The following is a 13445-nucleotide window of genomic DNA, read 5'->3' on the forward strand; positions in this document are numbered from 1 at the left end:
CAGATTAGTCGATTGAGTATACCACATGCCTAAATCAGATTATCGCTACTCCTACTCTAATATGAATCCATTTGGAGAGGATTAACCGATTCCCATAAACAAGTACTTAAAAACAAGATAGAGGAGTGGGTGTGGTCTATGGAATAGAGTAGGCTAGGTCTTTAAACTAATATATATATTTTCCTAGTGATCTATGGCATTTGAAAAGTGCAGTGCAGCACATGCAAAATTGTAGAACTGAGCTGTAAAAGCCCTTTTTGAGTTTTAACACATAGAGGAAAGAATATGATTCCTTACTTGGGTTACTACTACAGTACAGACATCTTCTCTCACCATCCCTAATAATAATATGCCTTGCTTCAATGATTGTCAGTTACTAATCAATGAGGGTGAGGTATGTTTGGTTGCAATGCTAATTCTGTTTGAAACAAACATTTTCTCATCCAACAAAACTGCTTCATAATGACATCCAACTAACTCTATTTGAATAGAGTTATCATTGCAACCAAACATACTCATAAAGGATTTATGTTTTTCAATAATAGAACATCATTACAATTTAAAGAACAGAGCTAAATGCTAAAAATTTGGTCCCACAAGAGCTGATTAACTGGTCTTAAAGGGAGAGCTTATATATAATGAGAGAAAAAGAAAAGAAAACAAAGGTATTCCAACTTTTTAATATATAATTACTTAAACAAATCATTCAATCAATTTCACAAAGAAAGCATCGCTCCCTTTCAAAAGTCAGTAAAGTGAGGGAAAAAAAACAAAAACAAATAAGAAGCTAAAATGCAAAAAAAAAGAAAAAAAAAGAAGTTTGGGTTCCCTGGTCAAATTGCAAACATAGATCACAGTGTGAAAGGCTAAAATCTCATATGTAAACAAACCTCCCGCCATTCATGATGAAAAACAATTCAAAGAGAAAGAGGTCCCCAGACCATATTCCCCCTAAGTGTCCATCCCAAATAACCAGAAGCTGATAGATACTACAATTGCTCTGAGTTTCTCAGTTCCACCATTGTGATCGAACAGAGAAGAAACTGGTCATTTAGCAACCTGTTCTCTACTGATGATTATAAATAAATAAAAAACAATAGCAGTAACTGCAACAATTAATATTAATTTCAATGACTGAAAATTTTCATAGACCAATTTCAATGCAACCTAGCATTTACTAAGAGAATTGATACGTAATTTAGATGCTGATGAGCTTGATCGTCTTTATTAATTAAAATGGCTTTTCCCCCTAGTTTGCCAGGTTTTTCTCCTGCTAAGAAGTTTTCTTATTACAAGGACTGAATTTCTATATCGTGTTCAATCCCAAACAACCTATGTTCATTCAAATTAATGAATTCTCACCAATTGAAAGTATGTTCAGATCAATTAGATTCCATTAGAAATGAAGAATCAGAAATACCCACACATTGATCAATCAAAGGGTTCAACAACAACAAAAAATTAGATTCTTTTGGATCCTTTGGAACTTCATATGTAAAGAACAGCGATAGAATCAGACCAATTACTGAAATGCCTTTCTGGATATTTCTCAATATCTTGGCTATTTATGTAGCTTACCAATCTTTTTTAAAAGAAAATCACCAAAAAAATGAACAATTTCTAAGTCCACTACTAATGCCATGGTGAAAATCCTCCGAACCACGGACATGGATCCTGTCAGGCCTATGTCCTACTGAGTGAGATATACAAGCTCGATGGAAGTAAAATTAGTAACAAATGTAATTACAAGGGGATGAATGATTATTGCAGTTATTCATTCAAACAAATAGCACAAAGATCATCCCTATATCTAAATTGCTTCAATTCCAAGATCAGATAAATGTATCTATTAACCAGCATTTTGATCATAAACATAAAGAATTAGCTTTGCACCATAGCAGAGAATAAAAATGAATGAATTAATCTGTGGAAGGGACATCAGAGATGTGCCTTGGATCTAAATTTATGCACTATTCAACAATTCAATAAACATATCGACATTGAAATAGGCCCTTAAATTGAAATATGCAGACAAATGAACTAACTACTTACTACTCTCCTCTACAGCATTACGATCTACCAGTGGGAGTAGAATACAAGCTTGGTCGAATTGTGATTGTGACGAGGAGACGAGAGATCTTAATGTCTTTGTCAATCACAAGGACAAACTAGACAGGATCTGCTGGCTGCTTCAATTCATAATGAGAAATTAAGTTCATCTCCCTTTGATAACTTTGCCCTCCAACAGAGTGGTTTCTCCTCATATGATAGCCAACACCATCATCTTTATAGCAATTGTGAGCTAGAGACTTAGTTCTCCCCCTGTCCCTGACAACAGGTCTTCCATTTCCATTTCTCAACCCAGAACCCTGAATTCTCAAGGACACAGCCTCCACTCCATCTCCATTGGGCTCTCCTCTAAAATTGGATTCCTCATCAGTTTCCACCATGAGATCCATCAAATTATTCCTGCCTCCCAAACCCAAATCAGAGTACACCCTCCTCGAATTTCTCATTGACCGAGAAATGATGTTGCTATCCACAATATCCCCACTCACTACTCTTTCCTGAGGACGACGACGGCTTGGCTTAGGATTTGGATTTGGATTTGGATTCAAAAAGGCACCCCCAGATCCAACCGGACGTCCCCCCCATGCCTCAACCATCATGCACGGATTATTAACTGAGAAACCATTCCAAGCGTTGACGGGAATTGTCTTACTCAAAATGCTAAGGCTCTCAACGACTTCCTTCATCGAGGGCCTTCGCTCTCTGCAAGATCTCGCACACTTGGCGGCAAGAACCGCCAATTGCTTCATGACAGAGGGATCTTTAGGGGGTAGAATTCTGGGGTCATAGATGGCAAGAAGTTTTCCTTTACGTATAAGTGGAATTGCCCAGTCTACAATGGATGGAGGGGAATGCCCGACATCAATAGCTTTTCTACCACTAATAATCTCCAAAAGAAGAATTCCAAAACTAAACACATCTGTCTTGCTACTAAGATTATCAGGAGTTACGTAACCAGGATCAAGGTACCCAATTGTACCTGCAGGAGGGGTAGATCGAAGCCGAAAATCATCATCGATGTGGCATCTGAGAGCCAAGCCGAAATCACCCAAGCGAGCATTGAAATTCCTATCGATCAACACATTTGCAGACTTAATATCTCGATGAATGATGGGTGGGTTAGAGGAATGGAGGGTATGGATGGCCTTGGCGGTCTGAAGAGCAAGTCTAATTCTTCGACCCCAATTGGGGGGTGTTCGAAGAGGACTAGAGTGAAGAACGTCGTAAAGGGCTCCATTGCTCATGAACTCGACTACGAGGAGGCGATTTTCCTTTGAATCTGTAGAGAATCCGAGTAGATTGACGAGGCGAGGACTTTGAATCTTGGAGAGAATGTCGATCTCGTTATCTACTTCGTTGGAGGAGAAAGAGGAGTTGAGACGCAAGGAAGAAGCACGAGATGAGGGTTTCTTGATGGCGACAATGCGACCGCTTCGAAGGACGCCTTTGTAGACGCAACCCTGGCTGCCTCTGCCCAGTATTTTCTGGTCTGAGAAGCCATTAGTGGCTGCTTCAAGGTCTCTGTAGTTGAATTCTTGAATTTTGATGGGTTTTTCTCCTTCTTCTCCTTCTTTTTTGTGGTTGCTTTTCTTGGATTTGATGGTGGTGGTGGTGGTTAAGATGGAAGATTCAGCTTTGCAAGATAGATAGCCCATGGTAAGACTGAAGAATAGATAAGTAGATAGAAACAGAGAAATCAAAATATCAAAATGTTGATAAACAACTAACAAACGCTGCAAATCTGTTAAAAAATTTGGATGGGATTTGGGAAGATGGATATATAGACTATAGAGAGATGATAAGATGGGATTCCTGGATCTCGTTTGACGCAGTCGTCAAATGAACGGTTTAGATGTAAATATATATATTTAATGCATTTTAACATGTATTTAATGCATCTTTTACGATACCACTGTACCCTTTTATATAAAAAAAAAAAAGAAAAACACTTTCCTTGCTAATGTTGAAAGGTTTATTACATTTTAAGGTCAAATGTCTTTTTATTTCATTGAAAAATTTAGACAACAAAAATTAGAAAACATAATCGTTTAAGACTTATCCAAGATTTTGAAAAGGAAAACACTGAAATTGATATGGTTTATGCACACCAATGTCCCAAAACGATATCAGTTTCAATGTTATTCTAGTGCGACTCTTTTAAAAATTGATGACTATCAAGTTTCATCTAATTTAAAATTTAAAATTAAAATTTAATGATTAAAAAAAGATTTAATGATTTTTTACAGTTCATAAAGTTTTTTCATGTGGCATTGAAGCATGTTTTTGGATGCTTAGCTTCAACGATATTTAGTAAGATTTTCAAATAAGATTAAATTAGTAAGGCTACACTTACTAATTAACAAATAACCTATCTTGCAATTTTAATAGGAAGTAGAAACCTGTATTTTGTTCCCATTTCAATAGTGTTCTCACTTGTGCGTCAAACGTAGTTTGAAGACTACTTGGAATGGACTCAGATCTACGAAGCCCTGACCAATTTGAAATCCAATTTTGATATATGCCAATTTTTTAAAAATCAGCCAACCTGACTCTTACAAAATAAACCATCCAACTAGCCTTTCTAAATTAGTAAGAATTTCATCCTCCCTAAGAGTCCTTGGACTTAATTTATGTATCCAAAAACATGATCCAATGATTGAAGGATGTAGAAGATAAAATTCTATACATTTTTTAAGAAAAAATATTATCTTTTATCGTTGAATTTCAATTATAAGTTAGGGAGTTATGTGAAAGTTCAGTAGCCGTCCATTTTCAAAGCATTGGATCAAGTGAAAAAAAAAATTTCAATTTTTTTTTAATCTAGGTTTTTCAAAACAACGTAGAAAGTTGTGGTGTCGGAATCTTGGGGTATCAATCCATCTAGGCAAAACAAACCTCAGTAAGATTTAAATATTTACCAATTTAGTTAGGAAAATATTTCTCTAAAACATAACATCAGTATGTTAAATAAGCACAACCTTGGTATTCTCATAATCATATAGATTTTTAAACAAGAAAAAAGATTAATAAATTTTGCTCCAATGACTAGTTCGTGAAGAAAGTGTCAATATACTTATAATATAGTATAGACAAATTGTTCTTTAAGTGTTTACATAAATTATGATTTTTGAATCTATAATTGACAAAAGTCTCAACCATTTGATCAAGTTTGTTTTTAAACAATCTATAATTTATAAAATTTGAACTCAACATCAAATTGTATTTTTTATTATTAATATTTTTATTTTTAATTAAGCAAAGGAAAACGTATCTTAAGACATGTTAATCAACCTTACATATAAAATTTGTTATCACTTTTTATTACAATGCTATGTTGAATAATCACATAAAAGGTCTTCATATTCCTATGATCATATGAATATTTTAACATGACAATATAAGTAAGAGTCATGATTTTTTGATTCCCCACTCTGACATACTCTCCCGACATGGCATGTGATATAATCGTAGATTTTCTTCCTCAGATGCACAATTGCACATCCCCATAAATATGTGTAATTATGTATCTTGAGGAAGAAATCTATGGTTCTGTTAAATGCCACGTCGAGAGAATAAAGAAGGTGCATGTCAGAAGGGAAGGGTCCAAAAATCATTATTTTACTTGTAAACTCTACTTCAATGACTATTTTGTGAAAGGTATATGAATATATAGTATATACATACATGTCGCTAAGTGTTAACAAAATTATCACATAGTGTTAATAAATAATTCTTTAAAAGTCAACATAATATTTTGTCTTGACATAATTATCAACCGTAAGATTAAAATCAGTTTTAAGTATATCTATGACTTACATTATATAGAATATGTTCCAAATTTTATTTCTAATTTTTTTAAATGAAGATAAAGTAATACGTATCTTAATAAATTGATAGTTCACAATCTAACCATCATGTCATATCATTGTTAGAATATTTTTTTTAAATTTTTATAAATGTGTTTTTATATGTTTCTCTTGTCACGCTTACACAACAACAATCGGATCGGATTTAGTTTAGGGATTTATTGTTCTGATCTGATCGGAATGGATTTGATTCTAGGATGAAGTTTTCGGACCAGCAATGATTTGATATTGATCTAGTTCGGTTTGATTTCAATTTTACCACAAACCAAACCGAACCATATTGCACTTCTGGTAGCAACCGCTAATCCTAAGTACGCAAACTAACTTATGCTGTGAAATAAACGTTTTATTTTTTTATCACTCATCATTCGAGAAAGAGAAGAAAGCGAAAGAAACAGAAAGAAAAACCATGGCGAACGCAGACGTTGAAGCTGTGGACTTCGAACTTGAAGAAGACGATCTCATGGACGAAGAGGTGGAAGCGTCACCAATGGTTCCTCTCCCCAAGATCAAGTCAGCCATCACGGGTCTTGGAGGTTCATCCTTGTCCGCTCCAAAGAAGACCAAAGGGAGAGGTTTTCGAGAGGAAACCGATGCCGAACGCAACTCTCGCTTTGCTTCTAAGAATTTCGATTCCCTCGAATCCGATGGTGGCCCCGGTCCCCAACGATGTCAGTCTCTCTCTCTCTACCATTTACCGTTTTCTTTGAATTCTAGGGTTTCTAATAACTTTTCCAGATTTTTTTTTTCAAGTTTTCATTCTCCATTACTGTACTTAGGGCTTTAAGTTCTTATCTTGAAATGTTATATTGATCTAATCATTGACTTTTGATTCTCAGTGAGAAAAATTACAATATCAAACTGCAACATACATATTGTATCTAAGCATTGTTAGTATATAGCGACCCTCAAATTACAAATCCGAGGTCATTTGGCATCACAAGATAAATAAATTCAATACATTTTATGCAAAATAACGATTTGAGTCATTGATTGATTACCATACATACACTGTTCAGCATTGATGATGCCATTAAAATTATTTCGTTGTTGGAATGGAGGTTGAGTTGCCTTAAGTTTATTTGTCTGTACTGTATAAATCGGCATTCTTGTTTCAGAGATATTTCATCAGGCTTCTTAGATAGTTACTGTAGGCCTACTTTATACACCAAAGTGCAAGCCAGATTTTATGGGGCTGAAGGTTCCCACCTCCTAGGTTCAAACCCCCTTGAACCCAACTTTATTTGGTAACCAACTTTATTTGCTAACCACTAACCTTATACCTATCAAAAAAGAAAAATAAAAATTGAAGGGGCTAAAGTTTATGGAACTTTCAATTGTAGACTTCCTTGGATACCCATACCCTTTGTGCGTAAAAAAATTTCACACACCTTGAGATCTGTTTACAATCTGTCAAGGTCATCTCTGTTTCTCCTACCAGTGTGGCATTTTTCAATTGCACTCTGACGCCCAAGTTAGCTCACATATGCAAAGCAGAAAGAAAAAAAAAATGGGACAAGAATTCCCCTAAGTTCTCCAAACTTCTTTTCACCATCACCGGGGAGACTAGCTCCTTATTTATGGTTTTTCTTACTTGCTCTTGATTTCTCAGACTGGATCTCGCACATTTCCTCTTCCTTTTTGGATTCCTTCAGATTGATGAAGAGGATGTCTAGCAGAACTCTCCGTCCACACACCATCTTGATATCTTCGTGGATGTGTAGCTTTCCTTTAGGATCCCTTTCTTTCATTTTTCATCTAATTAAACCACTACACCACATACTCTAGTAGAGTATCTGCTACAACACTAGAGTGAGAGAAAAAAAAGAGAAATAAAATATCTTCAGTTGCAACAGTAACAACCTTTTGATGATCAGATAAAAGACATAGAGGAGACATGTTCAGCTCTCATGTACCCTTTAATGTAGTTCGTCCTTTATTTGAATTTGCTTTATACACTTAAATTTTTAATGTTTTAACATCCTAGTAAACTAGTTTAAAGTTGCATTATCTCTTTAAAGTTTAAACATCCAACTGTAGACCTGTTTTAAGGGTCCAAATCTGAAAAATCAGGCCTCAGAAAGTGGAACTACATTCTTAATAAACTAGGGCACAGGAGGAGGGCCTGAACTGATGCCCACTGGCCCAATTCTGTGTTTAAACCATCTGCCAATGTGTTAGTGCATTTTGTACCCAGGTTCATGTTGGATATTGTATATACCTAACCAGAAGATCAGCTTGTGACATTGTATTTTTTTTTTTGCAGTCATTATAATTCAATAATATTTAAAGGTGCAACATCTATGCTTTTCTCTATAAAATTAGAATAAATCGTGTTATATTTGTACTTTATCGTGTTTCATAGGTTTAAGTTTTACAGCCGTACTGAAGCATATTTTTCTCCTTTTTTGTTTGAGATCTGTTCTCAAATCTCTTCTGCGCCAACTTAGCTAAGTAGCAAGATGTGTAGGGTGTTGTTACCACGTCTTACGTTCAAACCCCCTTGAACCTAACATCATTTACTAACCACAAACCCTATATCTATCGAAACAAAAAATCTTTGCTGTGCCGAAAAAGCTTATTTCTCCATTGGCTTCCTTGCTGGTAGTCTTTTCTGTGCTGAAAATGCATATGGGTTATGGTATCCCACATTTTCTTCTTTTATAGGTTTATCATTTCAGGTTGCTTCATGGCATGGCATAACTATTGTGACTCTAGAGACATGGGTACTTGGCATGAATAGTGGACAACTTTAACTTGAATGAGAAGTTTGAATGGTTTTATGACTTTTGGGGACTTTCATATAATTTAGACAGATAACTTAGTATGTTATTTTATGAATATTTACAGCCATCGAAGGATGGATTGTTCTGGTTACTGGTGTTCATGAAGAAGCACAAGAGGATGATCTCCAAAATGCATTTGGTGAGTTTGGGGAGGTGAAGAATTTGCATCTAAATCTTGATCGACGCACTGGGTTTGTCAAGGTAGGCTATCCTTTTTTATTTGGTTTCTTTCTCCTATACATATAGGGTCCCGTTCAGCACCCTACTATTTACCCTACGCTTTGCCCAACGTGTTTTGTCCTACATGGGTTAGAAGTTTTGGAATTGGCTGATTTTTGGTGAGGATGATCTCTATGGTGAGGAGATCATCCTCACCAAAAATCAGCCCATTCCAAAACTTCTAACCCCATCAAAAATGGTTTACAAAAAATGGACGGTCCACGATTTTTCAACTTGTAAACATGGGGCTAGAAAATTCGGAATGGGCTGATTTTTGGTGAGGACGATCTTCTAACTGTAGAGATCATCCTCACCAAAAATCAGCCCATTCCATTACTTCTAACCCATGTAGGACAAAACACATAGGGTAAAGCGTAAGGTGCCGAACATTTCTCATATATATATATATATTGGTGTAAGGTATTAACGTAGTTTAGAGGGATTTTCTGATGATTTCTTGGGTAGATCTTCCTCTTAGTTGTGTCCTTGTGGTTGTGGCTCTTTGTATCTTTAGCTGGTCATCTCGACTGACCATCCTTTTTCGTGCAATCCTATGCTTATCAAAAAAATGTTATAATAAATGGACATTTGCTCTTCTTTATGTGGCGATTGGAAATGCCATACTTCTTATATTTGTTACCACAAACCTTTGTTTTCCCCTTTTGGTTTGTCGATAAAAAAGCTTGTAGGTACGGCCTCATACTTCTTGTAATATTAAAATGATGTAGCAAACTGCAACTGCTGCATGTAGGTCTTTTCATTGAATATGTTCCTTTGGGGTTTTCTTCCAGTAAATTATCAAAAATCAAGTTTTTTTTTGTCAGGGTTATGCACTGATTGAATATGAGCAATTTGAGGAAGCTCAAGCTGCAATATCCACAATGAATGGAGTTGAGCTTCTTACTCAGAACATATTGGTTGATTGGGCTTTTAGTAATGGACCCTTTAAAAGGAGGAACATGAGGAAGAGGTTTGTTAGTTCTTTCAAACTTTGTTTTTTTTTTCATGCTTAGCAAAGTTGGTGGTTTTCTAATGTGACTAACCCTTTCAGTCTTGGTTTGTGATATGAGAACCTTTTTGTTTGCTATTTCTTTTGCTCTGAAGTCAAATTTCGCTCAAAACTATTTAGGGTGTGTTGGAAGAGAGAGTTAATCGGAGTAGGAGTAGGAGTTGGAATCGATGGAGTTAGTAATAACTCCTCAAATAAACTCTAATGTTTGGTTTATCTAGGAATTCAACCTAGGAGTTGTAAAAAAAAACTTCAACCCTTGTATTTTGCTAAGATCGGCTATGACTCAGTTGAGTCAATTTGGTTTTATGTTTTTTTTTATATAAATAATTAAATGCAATTATTAATTTAAATATTTATTATATTAAATATTTTCTTATCACTTTATTTCATTATAAATTATAACTATTTAAATGTAAAATTCATTTAATAAGCAATGAAAGTGACTTAAACGATTAATATACAGGATGACTGAGCTAGTCAATTCGGTTTTTGGGATGAAACAATATGTTAAGATTAGAGTAAGTCTAGCCTTACTAACTTAGCATGATTTCCAATCTTACTAAAGATTGTTGAGATCATTTTATAGCATCGAAAAACATGATCTAATGCCAAATGGATTTAGAGGATGGAATTCTATAAATTTTGAAGAAAAAAAACTTATAAAAAGGTCCTTTCCACCGTTAAATTTTAATTTTAAATTTAGGAGTTTAGTAGCCATCATTTTTCAAAGTAATATATCATTTGGATCTAGGCGGATATAGGGACGGATCTGTATTTGACTCGGATCCGACTCGGGTTAAGGGACATCAACCCATTCTAACCCATATTTTTCTTCGGATCTACTCCAAGGGTCCAACCCCTCTAAATTCGGATAAAATTCGACCCATTTTATGACCTATTCTAATCACCTTATTTTATTAAAAAATAATAATTATTTAAATAGGAATCTAGATTATGAATAATGTAAAGTGAGTTGAATGATTTATATTAGAGCAGTCAATGAGTTGGGTTTTGGCCCGATCCAGCCCGTTATTGTCAAGGTTTGAGTTTAGTTATTAAGTCCATTTAGCTATCGGGCCGGGCCAGTTTAAGTGTGCTTAATAATAGGGCTGGATTTGGGTTTTGAATGTAGGGCCGATGGGTGGCCCGACCCACTATACTATATTAAATACAATATATAATTGTCCTATTATAAATTAATAATGATCCCCTTACCTTCGTAGTGTCTTTGAAAATGGGTTTGGCTTGGCTGACCTGCAAATGGCCCGAATGTTGGTGGAAGTGGACAATAGGGCTATCAATGGATTGGATCAGACTTGAAGCCCGATCCGTTCCAATCCGATAACTTCGGATCTGGATCGATGTTTTGGATTCCGATAAGGTTTTGATCCGATATCTCATTGGATAGGATCTAAATCAACCATGTTCCGATCTGGAAAGGACCTGATCCGATAACATGTTGGAAAGTATATAAATTATATTATATATTTATTGAAATGTGTGAAGTTGATTTAGATTTTGTATATAAAATCGGAGTCGGCTCGATCCGATCCTTATTGGATCGGTACCAAATCAACCTTGACCCGATCCATTGACAACCCTAGTGGATTGGGCTTGGACTAAGGTTTTATTTATTAAGTTGGGCCAATATTTAGATGGGTTGGGTTAGGGCCTGATTTTTTTAGCATGAATAGGCCCGACCCAACCCAATCCATTGACAACCCTAATTTATATACTAGATGACTCAGGTGAGTCAACTTGATTTTTGGGATTAAAAATTTTTGCTTGGAATTGTAAATCCCACCCATATAGGTGGGAGTTGTAACTCCTTTAAAAATGGGAGTTGAGGACCTTCTTGGAGTTGCAACTCCATGGAATTGGTGAACCAAACAACCAATTAGAATTCTAAGGTGGGAGTTGTAACTCCAATTCCCATTTCCAAACATGCCCTTAATGATTTCATTGTGAAGCATTTGCATTCCTTTCTTGTGCTTGATTTATTTCATCTTCAATAATTTCCAATACCCAAATTATGACAGTTAAGCTGTGTTTTACCTGAAGTTAAAGATTTAATTGCTCAAAAATTTCTTGTCGTATCTTTTTGACTGATTTAAATAGATTCTTTCGACTATGGTATTTTGATATGCCCATCCTACTATATTGATGGTTATTTGTTGATTAAGATTCCGTATATGTTACATTGCATATGGGCATGGATTTGAAGAGCCTGACATGGGTACAATAGTGTAGGATTCTACATGAAGATGGGATTCATGGACTTGGCAGTAGCATCATCATCATCAAAGCCTTATCTCAATACATTACGATGATGCTAAACAAAGTTATTATTTTTATACTGTAAGATGGAATATGTATGATAAATTTTTTGCACACAAATCTTTAAGTGAAAGATGGAAATCATAATACACGGTCAATAGTAAGTGATGTCCTGTCTGATAGGAAAGGGAAAAAAGTACTGCACCAGGATCAATGGAATGTCCAGGTATGATAACTTTAAAAAAGAAGCATGTCAGAGTATGACACATATGGCACAGGTACTTATCTCGTTGAGAACTGATGCAGTGTATGCTGCATGGAACTGTTGTATTTATGGAAATAATAATAAGCTTCCTAAACCAACTGTGAACTGATATGTTTTGGTTGTTTTTTTGTACCTATTTGTTTAATTTTTATGTTATCATTTAATCCTACTGTATTTCAACATGCAAGCAGGTAATGTGTTCTTTTATATTGAGCCAACTTCTCAGTCATTTCCATGTCATTATTTTTTCAACATACTTTTTCATTTTAATTTTAGGGTTACTGTTACAAATATATCAACTGCTGATTAAAGTTAAGTAACATCCAAAAAGCAGAATCTCATCAGCAATCTATATATTTGAAGTTGAAAGCAAGAATAAAGTAGTTTCACTTTGAAATTTCTGTTCATAATGTCACAATTGTATTGCTGATTCTTCACAAAACCAGTGTTGACACTTTCGGTCCTTCACTGTTTGCAGATCGCCACGTGGGCACCGTTCAAGGAGTCCCAGGAGGAGGTATTGAATTTGTCTTATAATGACATTTGGATTTCAGATGTGTATGATTTGATTAGATTCATCCTAAAGGATTTTGGTTGACACTTGTTTGAGCATTTGGTTTCTGCCATTCAAAACATCTTATAATTTTTGGTGGCCTGTTGCACATTTATTTTTGATACCATATTTTGCTTTAAGCCTGGTGACGGATCACCTTAGAATATATAAAATACTCAAATCTTTGTATTGGGTTGATGGTTTTGAATGATGTTTCATGAACTGAATGTAGTTCAAATTTGTTTGTTTAGTTAACACCCATTGAGAGCTCCTTGTAAACAATTCCCTGGATTGATGTTAAAATTGTTGGTTTAATGACCAATATGATGTAATTGAAATCTCCTTTGTAAATTGATTTTCATTTCACCATCTATGTTGTTTTTGATCAGTATATATG

The 13445-nt window shown here is 35.1% G+C and overlaps 2 protein-coding genes across 2 annotated transcripts; one reads left to right on the forward strand and one right to left on the reverse strand.

Annotated features, from left to right (window-relative positions):
• Positions 1-1900: 1900 nt before the first annotated feature.
• LOC147385204 (serine/threonine-protein kinase-like protein At3g51990) lies at positions 1901-3906 on the reverse strand. Its single transcript, XM_086424099.1, has one exon. It carries the CDS (start codon positions 3723-3725, stop codon positions 2169-2171), a length of 1557 nt encoding a protein of 518 aa, XP_086280225.1. The 5' UTR covers positions 3726-3906; the 3' UTR covers positions 1901-2168.
• Positions 3907-6272: 2366 nt separating this feature from the next.
• LOC147385205 (RNA-binding protein Y14A-like) lies at positions 6273-13399 on the forward strand. The gene is made up of 4 exons (XM_086422748.1): positions 6273-6607; positions 8787-8923; positions 9766-9911; positions 12974-13399. Exons 1-4 carry the CDS (start codon positions 6346-6348, stop codon positions 13017-13019), a joined length of 591 nt encoding a protein of 196 aa, XP_086278874.1. The 5' UTR covers positions 6273-6345; the 3' UTR covers positions 13020-13399.
• Positions 13400-13445: the final 46 nt, after the last annotated feature.

Source organism: Akebia trifoliata, chromosome 14 (assembly GCF_017979445.1).
Source record: "Akebia trifoliata isolate Shusen 1 chromosome 14, ASM1797944v1, whole genome shotgun sequence".
Classification (NCBI taxonomy): domain Eukaryota; kingdom Viridiplantae; phylum Streptophyta; class Magnoliopsida; order Ranunculales; family Lardizabalaceae; genus Akebia; species Akebia trifoliata.

Bases quoted from the DNA above. Each gene is read 5' to 3' on its own strand.
- LOC147385204 (XM_086424099.1), bottom strand. From the start codon at position 3,725: ATGGGCTATCTATCTTGCAAAGCTGAATCTTCCATCTTAACCACCACC.
- LOC147385205 (XM_086422748.1), top strand. From the start codon at position 6,346: ATGGCGAACGCAGACGTTGAAGCTGTGGACTTCGAACTTGAAGAAGAC. The intron at 6,608-8,786 runs GTCAGTCTCTCT...GAATATTTACAG, and splicing joins TGGCCCCGGTCCCCAACGAT to CCATCGAAGGATGGATTGTT. The intron at 9,912-12,973 runs GTTTGTTAGTTC...CACTGTTTGCAG, and splicing joins AGGAGGAACATGAGGAAGAG to ATCGCCACGTGGGCACCGTT.